Source organism: Podarcis pityusensis (genome assembly GCF_964106645.2).
Source record: "Podarcis pityusensis genome assembly, chromosome: 1".
Taxonomy (NCBI): domain Eukaryota; kingdom Metazoa; phylum Chordata; class Lepidosauria; order Squamata; family Lacertidae; genus Podarcis; species Podarcis pityusensis.
Window position 1 is genome coordinate 31,517,831 of NC_138028.1, and position 27,325 is coordinate 31,545,155.

Sequence of the window (27,325 nt, forward strand, 5' to 3'; positions counted from 1 at the left end):
TTGACACAAAGAATGACCCATCCACATTCTGCCTAGACATTTCATGACCTCTTAATAGATTGAAGAGGGAAAGCTTCTAGGTTGAGGCTAGTTTGGGACTTTCCAAGCCTGGCTACTTATTTTTGTCCCTGTAGGCTTGGTTGTCTGTGTGGTGTCCATTCTTCTCTAGTGATTCAGTGGAAAATTACATAAGAGAAGGAAGTGAATCACTGACTTATGGTTTAAATGGCTTTAAACAAGGAGGGCTGCTGGCCAATAAGGAAGGTGGATGGATGGGACAGAAACTGAAAAGGGAATTTTAAGATGAAACAAAATGGGCTGGTTATCAGGAGATGACCATGATTTAGTTCTTTGTTTGGAAGCTGCTCACACACCCATTAGACCAACGATGTCAATGGAATTGCCAGCATTTTAATTGTGTACATTTGTGAAAAAGCAATTCCTTGTAGCCCTTGACTTTGATGGTCAACAGTTCCTTGAAAAACTGAGGTAATAAGTTGTGGAAGACTTTGTGGAAAGCATGAGGTGGCAACTTAATAACATTTCAGCACCCACTAGTGTACTCTCTGATGACTGATTAAGCTATACTCAGAGTAGACTCATTGAAATCAATAGGATATGGTCAACTTACAGCCATTAATTTTAGTAATTTGTTAGGCTTTTCCTGTTGCTTAGTAACATGCTCCTTTGTTCAAGTTAAATAAGTTTATTGTGCTAGTCGAAGACCATGACAAAACCATACAAAGAAAATCAATAAAAATATACAACAAATTCTCTGCTTAAATCAACAGAACCATGCAATGAGAGAATTGGGGAGCCACCACAACCATATACATCATATTTCAAATTATACCTCCAAACATTCCTTAAAAGTTTACTGCTTTTCCTTTTTCATAGTCTTTCTTGCTGCCAGCGCAAAAAGGGTCACTTTATGAGTCACTGAGGCATTTGAGTCACTCAGCAGCCACAAAACCCTCCCAAGCAAGGAGAGACTGCTTTCTTGAACAAACAGGATTTAGAAAGTGTCTCCTAGATTCTGAGTATAATGGGCAATGTAGCAAATAATAAAAAAGTCTTCTTGCAGTTGTTCACATATGCAGATTATCTGTGTATGAAATCTTGTTATTACGCCCATCCAGCACGGCTGAGGACATTGCCTGGAAATGCATCTCAATAAAGGCAGATCTTAATGGAACAAGCAAGAGTTTAGACAAATAACTGGCTCTAAAATGCTCCATTTTAAAGAGAGGAAACCAATAAGAAAATATGGAAGATTGTAGGTCCCTTCTGGATTCTGTCCAGTAGGGCTCCGTTTGTGATGTGCCCAGTATATCCATGTTTCAATTTTATCTAGGGCAGAGGGCACTTCAAGACTGTCACTGTTTTTGGGTGGGATCCAATTACATGCCAGCAAATTCAGGTTTTGCAGCACACCCTCTTCCCCCCAAAAAACTGGACTCTTTGAGATAAGGAAAGGGAAAGTGTGGGACAGCATTAACTTGATGTGGTATTGTCTAACATCCCTGCAACCAAATTAGAATGAATGCTCAGTACAGTAGCTGGAGGATGGTGGCCTGTTGAGTCAAGTCTCAAACCACTGGTATCTTCATGGGTATAGACATATGGGAATTAGACACTGGGAGCTCCTTTTCTTCAGTAGTTATGTTTATCGAAAAGGGAAGGAACCCTAAACAGCTGTAAGGGTATCCCAGTAATTAATAATTTTTCAGTAAAATAATAAGCTCCTGCTGTAGCCTCCTTTTGTTTTAACAGAACTAACATTCTCCATTGCAAATGTTCCCCAGGTCCCTCTACTGGGATTACTTTCAATATACTGTTGCACGCTACCCCAGCCTCCAAATCGTGCAAGATTCCAGAGCAGGGGTCAGCAAACTTTTTCAGCAGGGGGCCGGTCCACTGTCCCTCAGACCTTGTGGGGGGCCAGAATATATTTTTTGGGGAAAATATGAACGAATTCCTATGCCCCACAAATAACCCAGAGATGCATTTTAAATAAAAGCACACATTCTACTCATGTAAAAACACCAGGCAGGCCCCACAAATAACCCAGAGATGCATTTTAAATAAAAGGACACATTCTACTCATGTAAAAACACGCCAGTTCCCGGACCATCTGTGGGCCAGATTGAGAAGGCAATTGGGCCGCATCTGGCCCCCAGGCCTTAGGTTGCCTACCGCTGTTCCAGAGGTTTCAAGCACTTATGGAAGGTTTGTTCTTCCTTTGGAATGATATATGGTTAATTCACACATATCTACAACCTGAGCCTAGAGTGGAGGAGTTCCCAGCATTACACGTGAACAGGGCCTTGCTTCCTCCATAGCCGCAGCCTTGGATTCAAACAGAAATCAAACATTACCCAGACTCTCTGGCTTCTTAGCTTCTCACTTTTCTTTTTGCTTCTAGCTCACATCACGCAACTCTACCTTTGTTCTTCTAACTGCCTACAAATTGAGGAAGATGCCCCTGCCCATTTACCATCTCACACAGAGCCCCTTCCTTTGTTCTCTTTAATGGCCCATTACCTAGGCTATCGCCTCACCAGAAAGCTAGCGTGGCTATTCCAAGAATTAGAAAGAAGCCCAGGCATTTAACCTACCTCCCCCCTAAAACTCACAACAATACTCTCAGAAGCTAGCTAGGGGGAAGCAATGAAAAACGGCTGGGGGGGGGAGCATTTCTGGGGGAGCCCCTCTCGCTTCCACCTGCCAATCCATCGTTGCAAGTACACCCCTGCCCCCAGGACAGAAACATGAGAAACCAAGTTTTCCTTGCAGCATCTAGGTCTACTCTGAATGGATGGTTGTGCAGAAATGTTTGTCAACACAGGTCATCTATTGCTTTCAGACTTTGCATATTTCAGCCTTCTTTTAAACACAATCCTGATTTTTTTAAAAAATTCTTTTTTAAGTGTGCTAAAATTGTTTTCTTTGGTATTTAATGGCCTCTAAGAATGGAAGGGGCTGAAATGTGCATGCATGAGCAGCAGCTGAAGCAGTAACCTCAAGAAATAAGAATGTATTGACTGCCAAAATATGTCCCATGGTTATCATAAGAACCAATTAAAACCATGCAAGTAAAAAGTACCAGATTGTTCAGCCATATAACCCAACACTGTTCGCTTATGAGTGGTTCTCCAGGGTCTCAAGCAAATTTCTCCTTAGTCCTGTTCCATGATATCCTTTTAGTTGAAGATGCCAAAGATTAGATCTGGAACCATTTGCAGACAGAGCATGCTCTTTAGTGTTAAATTATGGCTGCTTGATTCTTGAAACCTGGCAGGTGAATTCAGCTCTTCATTGCATCCCATCCCACCCCACCCATGACCTCTCATAAGTCTACTTAAAAACTATATGCAGATCTGTTACCAAAGCATATCATTTTACTTGTAAGGAATTTTGCAGGACTGTATGAAATTCATCACATTTTGTATTATTTCCTGTGCACAGTGGACAGCACACAGCAGCCCTTTCAGGGGCTAATGATAGGGAGCAGATGTAATAAGACCTCCAGTCACTTGTTGTAAGCGAGGTTTCCAAAGAGTCTTGCTCACAGTTCTGTGGCCTCCACCTTTGACATCAGCTTGTTTTATTAGAAACATATGAACTAGTTTCAAGGCACTGGTGGAGTAATGGGGAAGTAGAATGGAGGGCGTGGCAGAGATACTATGATGATGAGGTGTTGGGTGACCTTGGAAAGGATGAGTTCACTAGATGGGATGCCATCATTTTGTTGCTGCCTACACAGTGTCTGAATCCTTCAGACAAGTTCATCCTGATTTCTCTTGGAGGGCAGTGTTGGGTGGTACAATGAACTCTAGGAAAGAATGAAAAGGTTAGAAGAATAAGGAAAATGGATATTTGTGTTCAGTGTATAAAGTAAAAACAAACAGCTGGAGGAGATATTCCAAGAACAGTTTGTGCTTTGTAGGCCAGGACAGTCGTTTCTCAATATAACTTTGGCCTGTGTGTGAGCTTCTGGATAATGTTAACCACTGGAAAGTTACTTTGGCTAGGAAGCTTTTGAGATCCTGATAAAGTTAATGAAAATATTTCCTTTCTTCGGCTGTTCTGATCTTGCTTTGATTCTAGGAGAGGTTCTGGATGTAATTCTCATTATCCCTATGATGTTTTATGCTTCGTAAAATGACCATTGACCTTATCAAAAGTGCAGGGTAGTAAAAGTACTCCAGTGTATTTCATGTATGGTCCACATTGCAGCACCAGCCATTGCCTAAGCATTATGGGGTGGGGAAAGACCTTACCTGGATCCAGGGGGCCTCATTCTGAGCTGCAAGTCAGTTATCATGGGGGGAATTGAGCCTCATGTTGGAGGATATTTGTGCAAAGTTAGTTCTTTATATCTGTGTGCCTGTATGGAATGTCCAGGTCTTGTGAGATTTGCTGAAGCCACTCAGGAGCAGCATTAGAGAACAGAACAATCAACATTCTAAACAGTGAGCTGCTGGTCAAGGACTTCTTCTGGAAAAAGACAGAGCAAGCAAGCGAGCAGTTTGATACAACTCCAGGTCCAGGGCCTGTGCATTTGAAATCCCTTGTGGGAATGCTGTCCCAAGAACTATGTCCAAGACTTCTCGCTGGCATTTTCTAAACTAAGGAGAAGCCATGGGGTGTGGCATCTGAAAGGAGAGATAAACACCATCAGGGCTATTGAGATCCCAGGAAAAGCAAGATCCAGTACAGCTGATAGGATTTACTGACTCTGGGTAAATAAGCTGAGCCTCTGGTCTATAGAGTGCATAGGAAGAACTGTCACAAAAGCTTTCAGCAATTTCTCATAGGAAAGGTGCTGTAATCGTCTGACTATTTTGTTTCTTGTTTCTTTTTGCACCTTTTCCTATTGTATAATATCTTTGTGAGGATGGAGCAACAAGAACTGCAAAGGGTTTTCCAAAAGGGATTCCAGCATAGATTTGTATAGTGATGTTAAAATAACAGCTGTTTCATTTTCAGTCCCTTTCCAAATAGTACCTAGCATAGCATTGCCATTGCACAATAAGTTTACATACCACCCCAAGATCTTTCCCCTGATTTATCACTTCTTCAGTCTCATTGGTGTATAGGTGGAGCTAGGATATTTCCTCCAGAATTTGCAGCGCTTTACACATTTACACTGAGCCTCATTTGCTGCTGTTTATCCAGTTTAGAATGTGCTTTTTAAAAGGAGCTTTTATTTACTAGGTTATTCACCTTGCTCAGCGGTAAAGTCTAAGGCAGCTTTATGCCCTCCAGATGTTTTGATCACCATTGCTGATCATTGGTTGTGCTGCGTGTGGCTGATGGGAGTTGTCTGAAAATCATGATGGCACACGGTGTTGCCAGAACTGTGATTTCTTAGAATACCCAAATAGTGTGTGTGTGTGTGTGTGTGTGTGTGTGTGTGTGTAACTTCTTCCACTAAATGTGCTGCCAGTGAGAAGACTCATATGTTTAGTAGCTCAGCCATTCCATTCTTACATCCCTATAGAGCTCTAGGGTGAACTTCATGAAATCTTAGAACATGTTTCTCTACTATAACAATTCACTCATGTTGTTCTGGACAGCACAGTTCCTGGTGATGCATCCCTTTTATTGCCTTTTTACTAGTGTAATTTTTTGTTTTTCAAAAAAGTGATTCCTGTGGTTACCACAGGAATGTCAAACAACCATTAATGAGGGATGAAGGAAGGCTGCGTGCAGCTGAATGGGAAAGTGTGTGGATGAAATAGAAGCTGAAAAATTCTGAATGAAATTCTAATAGAACAGCCACTAGAATGTTCCCGCCTGGTGCTCAGAGATGGAGATACTTTTTGTACTCACAATAGTTTTATGAGAACTCCCATTTGTACCTGCCTGGGTATCAGAATGTTCATCTCAGTAACCTTATCAGACTTATCTTCATGTTGATCAGATATGTGATGATGAAGCTGATACGCTCAAAGCATCTTGGGCTTCACCAGCTTTCACATGAAGCAAAGGCAGCTGAGAAATGCTGGAGAACGCATAGTGCCATGGCTCATTTGGAAAGTGGAAAAGATTGTCCCTTGTTGGGCTCAGAGCTGTGGCTGAGCAGTCTAGACCATTAACTTCCTTTCAGCAATGTACACTCCCTGAAGAATACACAAACTGAAACACGGCTTTCCTTCAAAATTTGTATTTCTCCATATTTTGCAATGCAGTTCTTCAGCTGCATGTACAAACCCATGTATCAGGAGACATTGTGCATAAATTAGTGAAAATAACTTACAAAAATATGTGATGTTAAGGGAATTGCTTGTAAAGTGTGTGTATCAGGAAGAATGCTCACTAAAATGCTAGTGAATTTTCATGACGATGTTTAATTTTTTAAAAAATTGCAGGCTGATGTGGAAATTTGGCAAACTGAACTTAAGACTGGAAAAATGAGAAAATAAGAAAAACTGAGAATTGTAGCTTTGTGTCGTGGAGGCTCAAAAACCCTCCTGAACAATGAAGGCTGCAGTAAAGAGGGCTGAAGTGGGAAGAGAGAATCACCCGGAATCAGAAACACCTTGTGTGAATGGAGCTCTGTTTTGCACCAGGTGCCTGTATCTGTAAAGGTAAAGGGACCCCTGACCATTAGGTCCAGTCGTGACCGACTCTGGGGTTACGACGCTCATCTCGCTTTATTGGCCGAGGGAGCCAGCATACAGCTTCCAGGTCATGTGGCCAGCATGACTAAGCTGCTTCTGGCGAACCAGAGCAGTGCATGGAAACGCCATTTACCTTCCCGCCGGAGCGGTACCTATTTATCTACTTGCACTTTGACGTGCTTTTGAACTGCTAGGTTGCAGGAGCAGGGACTGAGCAACGGGAGCTCACCCCGTCGTGGGGATTCGAACCGCCGACCTTCTGATTGGCAAGTCCTAGGCTCTGTGGTTTAACCCACAGTGCCACCCGCGTCCCAGCCTGTATCTGACTTAGGGCAATTCTCTCCCTTCTCCAAGAACTCCCTGTGCACTACCCACACTGTTCAAGAGGACCTCAACTCTCCAGAGAATCTTTCTTGGGTGGGGGGAATATGAGGATGAGATAGTCCCCCTCGGTGAACCTTCTTCAATTAGCAACTCTCAGGATCGAATCCATTGTCCTTTGTTTCAATATGTACACAAGATTCATGTTGCAAGATAAAGCAGGCTGAGGAGCAGATTTCAAATAATAGTTAATGACTGAGCCACCAAAGTTAACATAGTGGGAATTCTTTTAGAATGAGCTCTCTCTGCAAACCCACCCCCAAGTATAAGAAAGAGCTGGCTCATGCTGCTCAAACCAATAGTTTGATATAGCTAACCCTTAAATTTAGCAGCAAACCTTGAATCCAAATCTTCAGGGTTTCAGGTAGGACTCCCCCCCCCCCCAGCCCTGCTTCTTGGAGCTTCTTTAAGCTCTGCATCGAAACTGGGATCTCATGCGTACGAGTCTGTATTGTGCAAATGCACACTGTATATAGATGCTGTGGAAGTAGGGACGTGCAGGGAATCTGATACAACTTGTGGGGCTTATGTGTCTCGCATAAGACCTATTTAATCTCACTGACTCACTTTAGGCTTCTTTGGAGATCTCAGTACTGACTCTGCCCTGGCTCATTTAGGATGCTGAAAAATACAGGGTGGGTCAGGGTACTTACAAACAAAGCTGTCTGGAAAGCTTGGCACTGATCCCCTGAAAGGAAAATGGGAGCCAACAGGGTGGAATGGGTTGAAAAGCCTAGGAAAGAAAGAGGTTTAGAATCTGCTGAGTTAAAACAAGCTTTGCTCTGTTGGGGTGACAACCAGCATGTGTTAAGTGGGCACTGAAGAGTGGCCTTGGGAACTGGGAGTGTATGCGTATTGTTTGCTTGACTGCTGCAAAATGCCAGGCCCCATAAATAAAATTACCCAGGGGTGGGGGTGGGGAATGCAAATTCACTCATGGGTGTTCATTCCCTGTAAAAGTTTCTTTCATGACTTTTATGGGTTGCGTGTTCTGTTTATTTTCTTGGCCAGGCTTCTTTTCTGGCTACATCTCTTTCCTTGTCAATGCCAGAGGCAGGAATGGGAATGCGCTTCAGCCCTTGCAGAAGATGAGTAGGCTTTTGTGGGATCACTCACGCCTGGAGGGAGATGAGAGGCTTAGGACAACAACAGCACTTTCATCATAAATACATTACCATCGTGCCCAGTCACAGCAGTGATGGCCCTTTGCTCAGGGCCAATTCATTTAACACACTGCGTGCATGACTTCTGGGGTGTTGTTGTTTTTTTGAGCCCAGATAAATTTGAGCTATGGGAAAACTTCTTGAAGTGGTTTTGAACTGGGGATGTGCCAAAACGGTTATGCACAGCTCAAGAGGACCCAACAGATATATATTATTGCTACCCCACAAGCTTTTTGTATTCTTGTGAATGGTGGCTAGATTCTGGGCAGTTTTTCAGCCATAACTTGCCGGAACCTAGTTCTAGTGCCTCTCAGATGGGCGCCATTGTCATTCTAAGAGAACGAGGGATGTGTTCATGGTGAGTTCCGGAATCTCTGTTTCTAGAGAAATAGCACTGGCTAAATTCATTCACAAGGGGCAGAATTCTCTGGAGGCAGCTGTAAAAAAGTAGTCTGGAATGATCCTGGAAACCATTTAAGCTGGTTGCTTCCACGTGTCTCAGAAAAGGTGAGAGGCTAGGTAGCTTACAATTTTGAATGGTGGCTTAAAATCAAAAGATACAAGTCAAAAGAATGGTGGGGGTAGATATGAAGAAAAGAGGGAAATATGCATGTCCGGATCCCAACCCTTTCATAATGTTACATAATAAAGTTGCGTAATGGCAGTGGAAGAGACGGTTCTGAGAGAATCAAATAGCAGCTGGTCCAAAAGGAGCTGATGATAGGGACTTAGAGGTGTGGGGAAGAATGAAATTGTCATTTTGGGGAAGAATTGCAACGATAAAAATGAATGTGCTACCGAAGATGTTATTCTTGTTTCAAACAGTTCCAGTAATCAAAGGGGCAGCAATTTTTAAAAATTGGCAACAGGAAATTTCAAGGTATATCTGGCAGGGTAAGAAGCCGAGGATAAAATTTAAGATATTGACGGACGCAAAAGAAAGAGGAGGCTTCACCCTGCCAGACTTGAAATTGTATTACGAAGCATCTTGCCTCTGTTGGTTGAAGGAATAGATGAAATTAGAAGACACGGATGTGTTAGATCTTGAAGGTTTTGATAATAGATTTGGGTGGCACGCGTATTTGTGGTATGACAAGAGACGAGTACATAAAGGTTTTGAAAATCACATTATAAGAAGGTCTTTGATGGAAGTGTGGGAAAGATATAAAAACTTGTTGAAACAAAAAACTCCATATTGGTTGTCGCCGTTGGAGGCGATAAGTGTGAAGAAAGTCAATATGACAGGGGGTTGGGTGACATATGAGAAGTTAATGTGTAAAAGTGTAGGAAAATGGAAAATGAGACCATTTGAAGAAGTTAAGGACTATGTGAATGACTGGCTGCATTATTTTCAAATTAATGAGATGTTTAGAAAAGATTTAAATCAGAGGGGTTTTGCTGACAAAGAATCAAAATTTCAGACAGAAATATTGAATAATGATTATAAGAATTTAGCGAAAATGTATAAGATATTACTGGAATGGTGTACGAAGGATGAGGAGGTAAAATCAGTTATGATCGACTGAGCCAAAGATATAGGGCATAATATACAAATGGAGGATTGGGAAAGACTTTGGAAAGAAGGTTTAAGATTCACTGCATGCACAGTTATAAAAGAAAATGTTATGAAAATGATGTACCGATGGTATGTAACACCTGTGAAGTTAGCAAAAATGTATAAGATAAGTAACAAATGTTGGAAATGTAAAGAAAAAGAAGGTACCCTTTTCATATGTGGTGGGAATGTAAGAAGGTAAAATGCTTTTGGGAAATGATTTATAATGAATGAAATATACATTTGTTAAGAAACCAGAAGCATTTTTACTTGGCATTACAGGTAATGAGATAAATAAGAAAGAAAAGAAGTTATTTTTATATGCAGTGACAGCAGCAAGAATATTGATGGCCCAGAAATGGAAACAGGAGGAATTACCTACAATAGAAGAATGGAGAACTAAAATGATGGATTATGCAGAACTGGACAGAATGACAGGAAGGATCCGGAATCGACGAGATCAAAGATTTACAGAAGATTGGGAAAAGTTTATCCAATATATGCAAAAACTGAGTGATAATAAAATTACGTTTGTAAGCTGTAAGGAAGCTCTGTGAGGGGAAAGGGTTAAAAGGGCAGAAATGTGTAAAAAGTAACAATAGGAAGGAATGGCAGACAAATTGAGGGAAGTCAAAAAAGAGAAGTATGATGTAATTAAGATGTATGGAATGTATAAATTTGTTTTTGTATTTGAAAACTAATAAAAATATAATATAAAAAAACAAAAAAAACACAAATGGAGCTGATGAAGAGGCGCCTCCAGGTTCATCTCTCCCTCTGATGCAGCCAGAAAGAATGCCTGGCAATGTCGAACACAGATAGAAGCTGGAGGTGTATTGCTGGAAATGCTTTGACATATGATGTGGGCATGGCCAATGATACTTCCTTATTTGGACTGAAGTTGTTGTCCGTATCAGTTTTGTATTGGTGAAACCCTTGATATTTGCAGGTGTCCATTTACTTTTAAATTATATTCCTGTAATTTGGGGATTAATGAAAGGACAACAGAGGGGATTTTGTGAACGTTTATGGTTGCTAAGAGACTTAGACTGTGTAGAAGAAGAAGAAGAAGAGTTTGGATTTGATATCCCGCCTTTCACTCCCCTTCAGGAGTCTCAAGGCGGCTAACATTCTCCTTTTCCTTCCTCCCCCACAACAAACACTCTGTGAGGTGAGTGGGGCTGAGAGACTTCACAGAAGTGTGACTGGCCCAAGGTCACCCAGCAGCTGCATGTGGAGGAACGGAGATGCGAACCCAGTTCCCCAGATTACGAGATTACCGCTCTTAACCACTACACCACACTGGCTCTACACACTCCTGTTAACTCTACATCCAGTGCATTCCCATGGCTGGTTTGGGAAGTGGCATGCACACAACGTTAGCCCAAATCCATATCTATCCTGTCATTTCCTATTGATACATTTCCCCCAAAACCAGCTTCAATCCCAATTGAGAATAAGAACAATTTAGCTCAGGCATAGGCAAACTCGGCCCTCCAGATGTTTTGAGACTACAGTTCCCATCATCCCTGACCACTGGTCCTGTTAGCTAGGGATGATGGGAGTTGTAGTCCCAAAACTTCTGGAGGGCTGAGTTTGCCTATGCCTGATTTAGCTGCATTTTAAGCTGGTAATGTGTACACCGCCTTATATTACAAGCCTGGAAGGATAAACATCCACCGTCTATTATGCAGTGGTGTGAAGACTGTACCACCCTAGCTACGTTTGAGTGTGTTTCTTATCAAGTACATGTGGATAGCTGTTTCAATATTTGGACATCAATTTATATGTTTAACCTAAGATGGATGTATCAGGGATATTGTACTTTTAATGGGAACTGATTGGGGCTTTTCTTCCACCTTTTTTCTTGGTTTCTCTTCCTTTTCTTTGTTTTTGTATCTCTTTCTTCTTTCTTTGTCGAATTTGGTATGAAAATCAATAAAAGAGAAAGAAAGATTTGTATCATTTTATCCAGCACAGATGTTAGCTCTGCTTTCTTTTCAACAGGTCTCAGAGCCAAAGTCGTTCTGTTGCTACCCCTCAGCTGCACACGGGGCCCTCTCGTACAGTCCGACGCTATCCAGCCACCAATAATGATCAGCTCACATCCAATGCCTTGCCGAATGGATTTGAACAGAGCAGTTCTGGGCCACGTATGGCATTTCAAGAGCCATCTTCGCCTCACGGGGGTAAGGTCTAAAGAATGAGCCAGGTTTCTTTGACAAATGTTTCTAAGCACAGGCTTCATGCAGTGTGGGTGGTGGTGGTGGTGGTGGGGAGTCCATCAAGGTAGTGGGATGAGGGTGGTGCTGTGGTCTAAACCACTGAGCCTCTTGGGCTTGCCGATCAGAAGGTCAGCAGTTCAAATCCCTGCGATGGGGTGAGCTCCCGTTGCTCTGTCCCAGCTCCTACCAACCTAGCAGTTCGAAAGCATGCCAGTGCAAGTAGATATATAGGTACTGCTGCAGCAGGATGGTAAACAGGCTTTCTGTGCGGTCTGGTTTCTGTCACGGTGTTCTGTTGCGCCAGAAGTGTTTTAGTCATGCTGGTCACATGATTCGGAAAGGTGTCTGTGGACAAACGCCAGCTCCCTCGGCCTGAAAGTGAGATGAGCGCCGCTCCCCATAGTCGCCTTTGACTGGACTTAACCTTCCAGGGGTCCTTTACCTTTACTATTAAGGTAAGGTAAAGGTAAAGGTACCCCTGACCGTTAGGTCCAGTCGCAGACCATTCTGGGGTTGCACGCTCATCTCGCTCTATAGGCTGAGGGAGCTGGCATTTGTCCGGAGACAGCTTCCGGGTCATGTGGCCAGCATGACTAAGCTGCTTCTAGCGAACCAGAGCATCACACGGAAACACCATTTACCTTGCCTCCGGAGCGGTACCTATTTATCTACTTGCACTTTGATGTGCTTTCGAACTGCTAGGTGGGCAGGAGCAGGGACCAAACAACGGGGGCTCACCCCGTTGCAGGGATTCGAACCACCGACCTTCTGATCAGCAAGCCCTAGGCTCTGTGGTTTAGACCACAGCGCCACCCGTGTCCCTTCCACCATTAAGGTAGGGTATAGTAATTGAGAATGCCATAGCCATGTACATGTGCTAGCAATCTGTAGCAATACAGTGAGTAATGTTTACACAAGCACTCATTTCTGTGGGCCTGATTAGGTGTATAATCCAAAGTATCAGCACAGAATTTAGCTATCTACAGGCGGGGGTGAGAATGATGCTGATGATGGTGATGGTGATGATGATGATGATTTAATTTGCATTTTCATAAGAAACTACCTAATTTACACTTTTCAAACTAATATGCAAGCTGAAAAACTGTTATCCTTCAAAATTCACACTTCTCCAAATTTTGCAGTTCAGTTCTACACCCAATCAAACAAAATGTACAAAAATGAATATATAAAGGGAGTATGTAAATTAAAAATCATTGGTGAAAATAACATACAAAAATACATTATATTAGGAAAATGACTTGCAAAAATGTGTATATTGGTCAGAACTACATACAAAGAAGTGTATATTCATAAAATTCTGAGGGGTTTTCATGAGCGTCACATCTGACATCAGGGCATCATGCACAATGTTATGACATCATGCACGATGCCTGGACGCAACATCACTATGTCACGTACGTTGACACCCTCCCCCCCATTTCCTACCCGAACTGGCACTCCAGGTGGAGATGAAACATAACTATCATGCGTACTAGCCATTGGTAGCATTGTCTTTCATGAATGTGTCTCATTGTCTTTTAAATCCATCCAAGTTTGGGGCCATTACTGCTTCTTGTGGGGGAACTATGTGCTGAGTGAAGAAGTACCGTCTTTTGTTTGCCCTGAGTCTTTCAGCATTCAGCTTTGTTGGATGTTCCCCGAGTTTTAGTGTTATAAGAGAGGGAGAAAAACTTTTCTCTCACCACTTCCTTCACACCATGCCTAATTTTTTACACATCTATCATCGTCTCCTCTTACTTGCCTTTTCTCCAAACTAAAAAGCCCCAAATGTTGTTGTTTATTAATTTGTATACTGCTTATATGCCAGAATGGCTTCTAAGCGGCTTACAACTATAAAACCAATGCATAATAAAAATACATAACAACAAATCCACTGGGGTATTAAAACATCCTTAATTTAAAAAATACAATAAAACAAATGTTGTACTCATTCTTCATCGTTGCTCCATTGCCTCCATCTTTTTGGTTGCCCTTATCTGAACCCTTTCCAGCTCCCCGATATCCTTTTTGAGGTGAGGCATCAAGCTTTTCCCCCTCAGCTTTGACATCTCTACCCTAACTGATCTACCCAACATTCATCTACCTTCACTTCAACTAATTGGCCTGGCTGTCTCTCTCTCCCTCCCCACGTCTCAGCTGGAGCAGGACCGGAGTAGACTGGAACGCAGCCATGTGCTCTGTTCTGGTGGGAGGCATTAATATTGTAGATTATTATTATTATTACATCCAAGCATTTCCCTTCAGGGTAGCTTTCCCAGTCTCCTTTCCTTCCTTAAAACAGGGCCGAGAAATAAAGGGGGAAAGAATTTATTGTCATTCTGCTACAGAAATGCCTCGTGCTTCTTTCAGTTAATGCATTTTATCCCTTTCCCCTAGTTTTATTTAAGTAAATCCTTGAAATGTATTCTGTGGGTTCGCTGCGTAATCTACTAAATCCTCCTGTTTACCCTTTAGTAGTCTGTACTTATTGCTTTTATAGAGTTTGTAATATCAGGGCTTGTAATATAGGCCTTATTGTTGCCCACTGCGAAAACAGGATGCTACATTATATGGGCCATTGGCCTGGTACAGCAGACTCTTCTTATGTTCTTCCATCCATTCCCTAAGCCACTACAAGTCCCATCATCCCTGGAACCATTGGCCATGCTGGCTGGGCTGATGGGAGTGAGAATCCAGCATCTGGAGGACCACAAGTCCCTCACTCCTGTGCTAAACTAAGGTGCTCAGAGACATCTTTCTGCTCTGTAACCGTCATTTGTCTTTTCTTTGCAGGTGTCAACCTGACAGAAAAAATCAGGAAGATAAAGATTATCTTCACCCCCACAATCTGTAAACAGACTTGTCGACATGGCCGCTGCTACAACAGCTGTGAGAAAGGAGACACCACCACCCTGTACAGCCAGGGCGGGCATGACCATGACCCTAAATCTGGCTTCCGTATCTGTGAGTCTTCCCATATGTCTGACCCCTTTCACAAGGTTTATCTATCTTCCTCTGTTGCTTTCTTCCACGAGACTAGCAATTCACTGCAGGAGCAGAGTTCAGAGCAGGCGGAGGATGACAGCTCAATTGGCCTGAAAATGAGTCTTCCCCGAGACTGGTCCTGCCCTCTTTGAGACAAGAGGTCGAATACAGTTACCTTTTGTCCTCCTTTCAATACAGCAGTTCAGTCAGAGTCTCAGACAGGCATTGCTGCAATTCTTCTTGTCAGGGCCAATTTTCTGCTTTCATTGGCATTAGCTTTTGGGTCTGACTCCCAACACCTAATTTCTTCCTGTTCTCTCCTTTCGCTTGTGTGGAAACCAGGAGAGTTGGCTGAAGCTTTTATGCCGTTCCTAATTATTATGGCAGCTGAAGCCTTTCTTCTGATCTTGCTGAAACTGTAATTGCACAGGAAATTTCAGTGAGCTGGACAGGTCAGCCCTCTAACCATTGCTCTGGAGCAACTTTCCCCAGCTGGTGCCCTCCAGATGTTTTGGGAGTGCAACTCCTACCAGCTCCAGATGACTAGCGCTACAAAACATCTAGAGGGCTCCAGGTTGGGGAAGGGCTGCTCTAGAGTTTGACCCTATCTAGTAGTTTGACCCTATCTAGTAGTTCTGGGACGCAGGTGGTGCTGTGGGTTAAACCACAGAGCCTAGGACTTGCCGATCAGAAGGTCGGCGGTTTGAATCCCCGCGACGGGGTGAGCTCCTGTTGCTCGGTCCCTGCTCCTGCCAACCTAGCAGTTCGAAAGCATGTCAAAGTGCAAGTAGATAAATAGGTACCGCTTCAGTGGGAAGGTAAACGGCATTTCCGTGTGCTGCTCTGGTTCGCCAGAAGCGGCTTAGTCATGCTGGCCACATGACCCGGAAGCTGTCTGCGGACAAACGCCGGCTCCCTTGGCCTATAGAGCGAGATGAGCGCGCAACCCCAGAGTTGGTCACGAATGGACCTAATGGTCAGGGGTCCCTTTACCTTTACCTTTAGTAGTTCTGTGGAATGGCCCTGCACAGGCTCTCACAGAAGAAGAACCCAAATGCTTCCTCCCTGTGGTTGAATTTTAGGGTGTCTTCCCATTCGAGTTTTCAGTCCGTTTTGGCTTAACATGTTTAATTGGAAAATGAAACCTACCTTGGCCATATTGCACGTTCATCCAGCCCATGTTAGTAACATTCTTCCATGGCACAAATAGTAGGGCTGAGGATAGAAGTGCCTTCAAGCACCACAGGCAGAAAGTTTCTTAGTCATCTTTGGAAGTAGAGTTAGCTCACATGCTTGGTGTCCTTCATAACTGGGACAGCTTGACATCTTTTTGTGACTGAGACTTCTTGATAGGACAGGTATTGACCTATTTGCTGGCTAGGGTGAGCTTCTGGACATTCATCTGCATTCCATCTTTGGCTTTCACTTACAAATTTCCTTTCTTTACAGATTTCTGCCAGATTCCCTGTCTAAATGGGGGACGCTGTGTGGGCAGGGATGAATGCTGGTGCCCATCTAACTCTACAGGGAAGTTCTGCCACCTACCAGCTTTGAAAGTGGAAAGGAAAAAAGACGTGCCAAACAGCCTGGCAAGCAACTCCATGAAACGTTCAATGTACACACTTCCTTTATCCAACCAACTTGGTAAGCAGCACTAGTTTCGTTGTTTCTTATAGGCTGCTGGTGTGTGGAGCTTATATTGGGCATGCCTTTGCCTCCCCCCCACCTTCCTCTTGCCATGAAGTGGGAAAATAATTATCAGATGATAAGTGCCTTATAGAAGAAGGGATGGTTCTCTACAAAAACATCCCTAACTCTGCTTAACTATTCACAATCTTAGTACTGCTCAATTGTGTGTGCTTCAAGATAAACACATATACAGGATGTTGGCTTAGGTATGCACCTGTGCTTAGGACTCCTTTTGTGAGAGCACTACCTTTTACTGCCATGCAGGTATCTGTCTTGTATTCTAATTAATTATTAGATATGATTTAGATACATACACACACACACACACACACACACACACACACACACAAATTGAGGACCTAAGTAGAGGTTTCTGAATTTCTTAATTAAAATCCCCATAAAGAAATAGCCACACTCCCTTCACATAGCTAAAACCCCTGGTCTAGAATTCATAATAAGCCACTCATGTAGGCTATAATCTACGCATAGCCTAGAAAGAAGCTAATGGATGATGCTAATATTCTTGTCCATACAGTGGTACCTCGAGTTACAAATGCCTCAGGTTACAAACGCTTCAGGTTACAAACTCCGCTAACCTGGAAGAGTTACTTTGAGCTTAGAACTTTGCCCCAGGATGAGAACGGAAATTGTGTGCTGGCGGCGCAGTGGCAGCAAGAGGCCCCATTAGCGAAAGCATGCCTCTAGTTAAGAACAGTTTCAGGTTAAGAAAGGACCTCTGGAATGAATTAAGTTCGTAACTAGAGGTACCACTGTATTCTGATACTCACAGGTTTCGTTGTTTTCTCTGGGCTTCATGGCAAGTCAAAAGTTATTTCCCTTGTTTGTACATTTTGGGCCATAAATGAACGAGCGATGGCTGCTTTTCAATCTAATGGTTGTACTGAGAACCAGTGTGGTCCTGGTCAGAGTATATCCACCAACCCCTCTAGAAATTTGTAGGTTGCTGCAGAGCAAGAAGCAAAGTCATGTTTCCATTGACAAACTTTCCTTCCAGCTTCCAGAAACCCTTCCCTTGTGAATGTACATATCAACCACCCTCCGGAAGCTGCTGTGCAGATCCATCAGGTAGCTCGAGTGAAAAGTGACGCAGATCAGTCGGAAGAGAACAGTGTTGAAGCTGTGTTGATATCTCAGTTTCCATTGGGTTCCCACCAGTACAGTGATAACGCCACCACCATCACCATCAACAACAACAACATTGTCACAGAGAGACATCAGCAGCAGAGGCCTCAGGACCTAGTGGGAAAGTGTTACATGGAGTCAGTGCATGGAAAGGTCAGAACTATTCTGTCTTAACTCAATTTTGTTCGCACACTTGGGGTGTAGGTTATGGAATGTGAGATTAATGGATGCAGTGTGTATGAACCCTGAGCATGCGCATGAAATGTCATTTTGTATTATTTGATTTTATTTATTGAAAACATTTGTATCCCACCTTCTCTTGAAAAATCCAAGGTAACGTCATAAGGTAATGTTGAATGCAATAAAAAATAATAAAATGCAATCATCAAGCAAAAGAAGCAGCGGCGGAAAACTAATGGATAAAAGCAGGTAAAAACGATGAAATAGAGGCAGCTACAAACATTTAAAAGATCAAGGACAATGATTCAGGCATTTTGGTCCACCAGGGAGAATGTACAATTATTTTTAAAATTACCTCAGCCTACAAATGCACCAAAAAGTCAAACAAAAAATGCCAGGCAGGGTTCATTCAATTCTGTAGGTAGCGCTTTTTCCTTCCCTCAGAAACTCTTCCTTACAAAGCAGGCAGCTGAGCCTGTGGTCTGAAGCACTTTGCGCATCTTCAAAGAGCACATCTAGTCCTGTGAGTCAATAGAAGTGCTGATCAACTGATGCTACCTTGACCATACATTGTTCTGAGACTTTTTGTTCCAGCCTTTTTACGGTCTGTTTTTCCTCACACGCATACACTCAAACAATCTGGGTCCAAAGGACACTCTTTTTAGAGCTAGTTAAGATTTTAGTAGGAAATGAATATATATGGAAACTCTTCTCACAATAAACAAATGCTTGGTATTGATTAAAATTCATTTCCCTTGAAGCTTCTAGAGAAAGAAAATTCTCATGAGTGGTGCAATCTAGCCCTACTCCTTTCCTTCCTTCCTTCCTTCCTTCCTTCCTTCCTTCCTTCCTTCCTCCCTTCCTCCCTTCCTCCCCTCCCCTTCCCTTCCCTTCCCTTCCCTTCCCTTCCCTTCCCTTCCCTTCCCTTCCCTTCCTTCTTTCTTGTTTCATAGATTCTATGGAATTATACAGGAGTTCAGAATAATGCTTGTGTGTATTTTTTAGATTGCTACATTGCATTTTTAACCCAGATTTTCAGGGGACAGTCTGTGTCATTTGGGATCCATGCCCAAGGCAATCAATTTTGACATTAGTCAGACTCGGCTCCATCCTGATTCCTAGTACTAGGTCTTCTCAGCCAAGCAATTCTACATGGATTCATTCTGAAAATTTGGTATGAAACATTTTGCCTATAATAATAGGGTTGGAAAATCCCAATTCCACTTTATGAGAGTAAATGATCCATGCAGTCGCTGTTTTTCTGAAGTACTTATTTGTTCCCCCAAGTGCTGACTGGCGGATTTAGTGAAAGGCGGAGAGGCATTTAGGCCTTACTTCATCTCAGGTAGTGTTCTATAGGTAACTTCAGGGGGTGGGAGTGGGGAAAGCAGCTACCTTGTTCTTCTCTTGTTTCGTTCCACTGGAGCAGGGTCCGCAGCGGAGCAGACTAGGTGATGGCTAGGAGCCTGGGCAGGAAGCATTTGTCTCTTCCATTTCAGTCTGAAGCCATACTTATTGGAATGTGAGTGCTGGGCACATGGCCATTTTGGCGATGGATGAGTGCCAGATTTGGCCTGTGGACTACGACAATTCAGCTCTAATGGGGGAGACTGTAATCCAGAGGGCCTTGTTAAGAGGGGGGGAAAATACTCATTAAGTAAATGAAAACGCCTCGCCACAAATGTCCCCACAAGGTCTGGAATTGTCTACCCATCCCGCGAGTTAATAGATGTACGTCTGTGAAAAGGCATTTGTTTTATCCAAAGGCTTTGCTTGGTGATATTATCTCTGGGTCATGCTCTGCTGCTCAAACATAACAGTAATACCTTGTATCTAATACTAATACCCTGGCTTTCCAAGAGCCAAAGATACAGGCAGGCTCTCGTTTTCCTGTCTGCGAGACTGTTTACTGTCTTAAAATACACCTCTGGCCCTGCAGGGAGCATGGGTGCCTGTAATGACGCCTAAGAATAATGCAAGCACCATTATTAGGGATGGAGGAGAAGTTTGTTTGGTTTGCATTTCACTGCGGAAACTCCTTAACACAAAGCAAAGGAACAGCTATCCTTCAACATTTACACTGCTCTGAATTTTGCAGTGTAGTTCTCTAACCCAAAATGTCTGTGTTAGGGGAAAGGGCACACATAAAATGTCATATTAGTGAAAATAACATGCAAAATGCTCAGCATGAGGAAAAAATGTATACATTAAACAAAAATGCATTTGTTAGGAGAAATTTTCTTGGAAATGCATATAATTTTTATGTGGTCTTTTTTTTTTTTTTTTAAGCCCATTAAGTGATGTGGAACGGAACTTAAAGAATGGAAAAAGTAGAAACCGAGAGAAACCAACATTGACAGATTTATTCATCCCTAACCCCTAGCCTTCCACAGAAAGGCAGGCCTGTACTTCTCCTTCCCATCACTGGCATCTTGGCACCTTTAGCTGTGGTCTACAATGTGCTGCCCCTGAAAGAATGGAATGAAGATTGGGCATAGGGCTTAACATAGCCTTCCTTCCAAAGTACAAATAGCACAGGATTCTGATGCTATTTCTTTTTTCCCCATTTCTCTTTCTAGTGTGCTGACCCACTGCCTGGTCTGGCCAGCTATGAGGATTGTTGTGGCAGTGTGGGGGCCTTTTGGGGGGTCAGCAGATGCATCCCATGCCCATCGAAACCAGGTAAGTGCTATCTAAGGGAGAAATCATTAGCATTGCCCTCTACAAGTCTTGTAGGGCCAATGCAGGGCATGAGGCTGAACATAAACTGGGTTGTTACTGATCCATTTGGACTGACCCATTTGGAACTGGAAAGTAGTACAAGGCATGGCCACTTGTTTCAGAGACACTGTTTCTTCCTGGACATGATCCTGAATGCACTTGGGCAGGAGAAAGCATGTAATATGGTATTCTCAGGGATGATTATTTGGCTGCAGTGTCAGTTTAGGTGCCAGCAGGAATTGGTTTGACGCGGTTGCTGGCTCAGAACTTTGTGGTCTGCTTATATACCAGATCTGAAAAACCCAAGGGCAGTCTGATGTTTGTTCCATGTCAGAGAAATTAGGCAGGAGAAAACTGGAAAACAGTGCCCGTCATTTTAGGAGGTATGCCTGCATATTGGCTGGTGAGGTTGCATACTCAGCCTTACAGACTTACAGGCCTGCTTTAGATGAAGACTTGGCAGGGGCTCTGGAAATAACACTACATCAAACAATTGGCAGGGTTGAATCTAGAGTCCATTCCAGGGGCATACAAATCCAGTTCTGCATTTTCTTTTCCCAGTACCCAAAGAGATTGATGCAGAACAAAGGTAGAGGTTATTCTGAAAGGAGCATGGCACTTCCGTTGGCTTATTTCTTGGTGTGCACTGGAAAGACCTAGTGAATGAAGAGGGAGATGGACTGAGAGTTCTTCCAGAGTGCTGGCTGCTAGGTCTACCCATTCATTGCACTTCCCCGGGAATCTGCACGCTGAATTGCCCACACTATCGGGTATGCCAGGGCTGTATAGGAAGGGAAGGAGCAAAGTTTAGTGCCTCATTTTAAATATTTTTTTCTTATCAGTTTTTAAAATAAGTACTTGAATTTGTGACGTTCCCCTTTAATTAGACACTGTGGCAGGATTACTTTCATCAGGTTCCCCTGCCCCGCCCCCCATGGGTAGCATGTAAGGGTAAAGGTAAAGGTACCCCTGCCCGTACGGGCCAGTTCTGTCTGACTCTAGGGTTGCGTGCTCATCTCGCTCTAGAGGCCGTGAGCCGGCGCCATCCGAAGACACTTCCAGGTCACATGGCCAGCGTGACGAAGCTGCAGCTGGCGAGCCAGCACCAGCGCAGCGCAGTGCACGGAAATGCCGTTTACCTTCCCGCTATAAAGCGGTACCCAATTATCTACTTGCACTGGTGTGCTTTTGAACTGCTAGGTGGGCAGGAGCTGGGACCGAACGACGGGAGCTCACCCCACCGCGGGGATTCGAACCGCCGACCATACGATCGGCAAGTCCTAGGCACTGAGGTTTTACCCACAGCGCCACCCGCGTCCCTGAGTAGCATGTGCCAAGAAGTAATTGACAATATTGCTTTTTTTTTTTTTGCAATATTGGATTTATTCTATGTTTATTAAATTGCTTATTTTGCCATTTTTAAATTTATTCACATGCTCTCTATTTCATATATTTGTATTATGATGTTTTGAATGTTTGTTGTAAGCCACTTTGGGCACAACTGATGGTGGAAAAGTGACATATAAGTAATCTTAATCAATCAAGTAAGAGAAGGATCAAACTGCTATGATGAAAGTAAAGATGGCAATGTCTTGATCTATGTGTGTCAGGCTTGAGGCTATAGCAATTATTATTATTATTATTATTATTATTATTATTATTATTATTATTACTACTATTACTATTTACTTACTTACACCCCACCCATCTGGCTGGGGTGCCCCAGCCACTCTGGATGGCTTCCGACATGATAAAAACATAGCAAAACATCAAAAAATTAAAAACTTCCCAATACAGGGCTGCCTTTAGATGTCTTTGGAAAGTTCTGTGGTTGTTTATCTCCTTGACGTCTGATGGGAGGGTGTTCCACAGGGCAGGTGCCACTACCAAGAAGGCCCTCTGCCTGGTTCCCTGTAACTTCACTTCTTGCAGTGAGGAAACCACCAGAAGGCCCTCAGAACTGGACCTCAGTGTCACCTTCAAAGGTAGCTCATTAATTATTTCACACAAAAATATCCAGGTATGCCAGTGACATTCACATATTCCACACAGCAGTCATAACAACAACAACAACAACAACTTTTATTTATTTATTTATTTATACATACTCCACCCTTTTTCCTGACGGAATTCAAGGTGGTTTACAGGTAAAAAAGAAGACCACTAAAAACATTGAAAAATCTATCATTAAAATAGAATTAAACATGGATAGAATTAAAGCTATATACATACAAGTATATAAAATCTGTTTAAACAAACTATGTTAGGAAAGTATTTCATTTTCCCAGGTGCAAAATAAATAAAGTAAAAATAAAAACACCAGCACCAAAACAGATGTGCAATTTTTTTTGAGGGGGGGGGCGGGAATTTGACTGTGGGGAAGAAATTAGTAACAAACACATTTAGGGCTCCATAACTGATTGTGCAGAAAGGCCCCAAAATGGCCCTTGCATTCCACAAGTCAAAATCAAGCTTCAGTCGGTTAATGAGCTGCTCCCTAGTGGGACATGTGAAAATCAGCCCACAGCCTCAAGGAGGGATTATTATATCAGAAAGGGCAATCTCATGTGATCAAAGAAGTAGTTGCTGTAAGACTGGAAGTGGCCAACCTGTGTTTGCATCACAGGTTCTTTCGATCTGGGACAGATTTAGCTTGTTTTGGTGTTTGTCAAAGGAACCTGTCCAGGGCCTACTCTTGAGTTCATCTTTATCCTTTCTAAAACTTGCTGGATAAAGGAAATCCATATCTCCTTGCACAATGATCTCGATGCCAGCTTTAGGTTTGCAGTACTGTCAGAAGCTTTTTCACATAACCTTTGCGCTCATGGCAGCCGCGATTTCTGTTAGCCCAGCTGACTTTCATCTGTGCTGCCATGGACTGAACCAGTTACGCAACAGCTGATGCAGTGTAACAAACTCAGCATGGACGGGCATATGGCAGTTGTGGCCATAGTCTTTTAACTGGTTGCCTTGAGATGTAGTAAGCTGAACCATGCATTCAGCACTTAGAAATTGCATGGCTGGGTAGCTGTAAGTCATGGGCTGGAATAAATCATCCTTGCTTACAGATGTGTCAGATTGCAGTTCAGGTCTGGCTTCTTGGAGCGCTATGGAAGGGTTCAACTCTGCCCATTAATCCATTCTTGTGTGTGTGTGTGTGTGAGAGAGAGAGAGAGAGAGAGAGGGAGGGAGGGAGGGAGGGAGGGAGAATGAACTCAATGTCATGGATTGGCTGGATGCCAAGAAGAAGAAGAAGAAGAGTTTGGATTTGATATCCCGCTTTATCACTTCCTGAAGGAGTCTCAAAGCGGCTAACATTCTCCTTTCCCTTCCTCCCCCATAACAAACACTCTGTGAGGTGGGTGAAGCTGAGAGACTTCAGAGAAGTGTGACTAGCCCAAGGTCACCCAGCAGCTGCATGTGGAGGAGCGGAGACGCAAACCCAGTTCACCAGATTACGAGTCTACCGCTCTTAACCACTACTCCACACTGGAGTAGTGGGAGGCATCAGCTGGGGAACCCCCAAGGGAAGAAAGCCCAGAACCCAGGGGATTGGTTGTGGGACGATGATGAGTGGGCAGAGGGAGCAGACTGGAAGGAGGAGGTGTCGGAAGCTGAAGAGGTAACAAGGTTTAGTGAGCAAGAAGAGGTGGTGGCAGAGAGCAGTCCAGAAGCAGCGGCAGAAGCAGAGACTGGTGAGGCGGGGGCCTGAGAGGCAGAGTGGAGGTAGGCTGCCAGGGAGTCTCTTCCTCCTGCTGTAATCAGGTTCCTTCCCGTTGGTCTCCCAGAACACAGAGAGGAATGACGAGGGCGGAGCAAAGAGAGACAAGGCGAAGGAGCCACAGGTTGCTGGGGAAGGACCCAGGGGAGGAGCCTTAGAGAGCAGTGGGAAGGCAGCGGCCTTCAACTCTTGCAACTACCTCATTGGGGCAAGACCTACTGGGAAGAGTTGTGAAATTGACATCTGGGGGGAATTTCTAAAAGGCAGTGCTTTGTCCTGGTTCGGAAAAAGAAGCTCAACATTTTTCAAGGTGTCCTGGGTTTTAATTTTTGAAATATGTCAACCCTATCACTATGCCTGCACTCTTTTGCTTTTTTTGAATATAGAGCTAACTTCACTGACACTGGCTGTTTTATTGCTGACCTGCTCCTCACTCCCACTGCTGACACTCATACACCTGTGCATTCCCCCAGCTGCTGCTGTGTAGCCCAACCAGCTCTGTACTTTCAATGCCTTCTAGAACTAGCGACTTAAATATATCACATTTCTCACATTTTAAAAAGCTTTTTTTTGTTGTTTTTGTTCTAATGAGAGAAAACGTGTGTTGGGAAGTTGCAATGGGTAGTGTTGAGTATGGTATTCAACGCATTCCCTCAATGGACCTCCCACTGAGTCAGCCAAGGGTTGGCAAATAGGTGGCAGATTGCCCAGATTAAGCCAGAGTCACTGAGAGATGCTGAACGATGTTACAAGCTGCACACCACTCCTTGAACTAGAATGGAAAAACATTGTTAAAACCAAATCCTTGCCCATCCTCACTGGGATAATGATAAAAAGATGACTCAGATAAAATATTGCAAACAGCTAATGAAGTCTATGAAAATAACTTTGCCAAGCAGAGTGGCTCCATAGCACCCCAGAGGCTGCTCAACTCCCGCTGAGTGTGCTGTGGGGCAGTTTTTAAATGGAAAAAGGGAGTTGATTCTATGGAAATGGAATTTATGTAGTGCTTTTCATTAAGCGTGCATTTCTGTGAGTCTTTTCATCCTGTGGAATTTCAGCATGAGTTACTCATCTCTCTCTCTCTGCAGCGGTCCCCAAAGATTTAGAATAGAGACTCTACTTACTTGAAAAGGGCCAGTGCATTGTCTTTGTTGAATGCATACTTTTTGTTTCAACTTTCTGTTAGCTCACGACTCTTTGCTAGCGGAGTGCAGCTGGAAGTGCTCTGCTAATTGTTCTGCAGTGCATAGGAGGGTAACCAAGCAATTTTAATTGCTTAAATAGATTCAGTGGAATTGCTTGAATGGAAATCTATCCCAGACACCAAAGCTGTTGGAGGCTTTATGTTTTTTAAGTGCCCTTGAATTTGTATGATCAGAAATCTATATCCCGTGATAGAATCATATTGTGGAGAAAGACTAAAAGGGCATCCATTCCAAGCCTCTCTTTTCTTCAGACTTCCATGCAGTTTACCCTGTTTGAAGCCCCTGGGCATCCAAGCCATTTTATGCCTGCTGTGAATTTAAAGCTGCAGCTTATTAAGAAGGAATGCAGCTTGCTTGGGCTCAGCAGTCTCCACTTAGGTGTTCAGCTGGATGGCTAACTAACTGCCCAGGTGACTCTCCCTTCAAACTCCCTCCTCTCACAGCAAGCAAACAGAATTTGCAGTCCACATACTTGCGCTCACATACTACAATGAGCAGGAAATCCAGAAGCGGGTATTTTTGACTTTTTTTTTTCTTTTTTTGGGCGCTTTACTTAATTCTAACCTCTGGTTGAAGCAAATAGACTCAAAGCAATCTTGGCACTTTCAGGAAGCAATTTTAATGCTGCTCTTCTGATTATAGTTCCTCTTTCAATGCTCTCATGGCTTCTTATGTTTTAATGTTAGTAATTTAATATATATATATATATATATATATATATAAAAGTTTTTTAACTTAATATTTTCAATAATTATTAAACATACTTTTATATCTTATACAATTTTTTGACTTCCATCAGTCACATCTGAAAATTTTCCAATCTTTTCACTTAATATACATTTCTTACTTTCACTATTACATTTAAATCTCATAACTAATATCTCTCTTCTTTCTCAGTAATTTAATATTCCTGCTCCAGCAGCTAAGGTGTTTCAGTGGCCAGTCTTTTTAATTGTTGTGCTGCTATTTTGCATATGTTGTCCTTGTTTCCTGTCTCTTCATGAGCTGCAGGAGGAGGCAGTGACTGCCACCAGCTTGGATGACTTTAAAAGATTAGACAAACTCACTGGCTACCATCCATGATGGCTATGCTCTGCAGATGGAGGCAGCAATGCTTCTGAATACCAATTGTTGGAAACCACAGTAGGCGAAAGTGTTCTTACACTCAGATCCTGCTTCCGGGTTTTCCCCAGGCATCTGTTTGGCCACTGAGACAACAGAATGCTGGACCAGATGGACCATTGGCCTGATCCAACAGTCTCTTCTTATGTTCCTGCTTTATAGTGCTAGATTATCGTTGCAACCCAGTATGTTAAAGAAGACAAACACAACCTCACTTAAGAAAAAGGCATGCAAAGCAAGGATGTATATCCCTCAGCAAGAAGGCTGCCTTACCCATTCCCTTTACATTGGGATGGGAGTACAGTGGATGCTCGGGTTGCGAATGTGATCTGTGCGGGATGTACGTTCGCAACTCGCAGCATTTGCAACCCGCAGCAGCGCGTCTTTGCACGCGCGGGTTGCAATTCGGCGCTTCTGCGCATGCGCAAAGCACGATTTAGCGGTTGCTGAACAGCTTGGTAGGTTTCTGGATGAAACATCGGCTCTGGATCCATTCCAGTCCGGCTTCCGCGCTGGTCATGGGACCGAGACGGCTCTGGTCGCCCTAACAGATGATCTCCGCAGGCAGCTGGATCGAGGCGGGTCGGGGCTGCTGATTCTTCT

The 27,325-nt window shown here is 43.3% G+C and overlaps 1 protein-coding gene across 1 annotated transcript in view; it reads left to right on the plus strand.

Annotated features, from left to right (window-relative positions):
* LTBP2 (latent transforming growth factor beta binding protein 2) overlaps window positions 1-27,325 on the plus strand; it is a 148,910-nt gene that overhangs the window by 39,061 nt on the left and 82,524 nt on the right. The window contains exons 4-8 of the mRNA XM_080977541.1: window positions 11,736-11,917; window positions 14,747-14,917; window positions 16,388-16,582; window positions 17,643-17,923; window positions 20,530-20,632. Coding sequence (XP_080833667.1) covers window positions 11,736-11,917; window positions 14,747-14,917; window positions 16,388-16,582; window positions 17,643-17,923; window positions 20,530-20,632 — 932 coding nt within the window. The remainder of the gene's footprint in view (window positions 1-11,735; window positions 11,918-14,746; window positions 14,918-16,387; window positions 16,583-17,642; window positions 17,924-20,529; window positions 20,633-27,325) is intronic.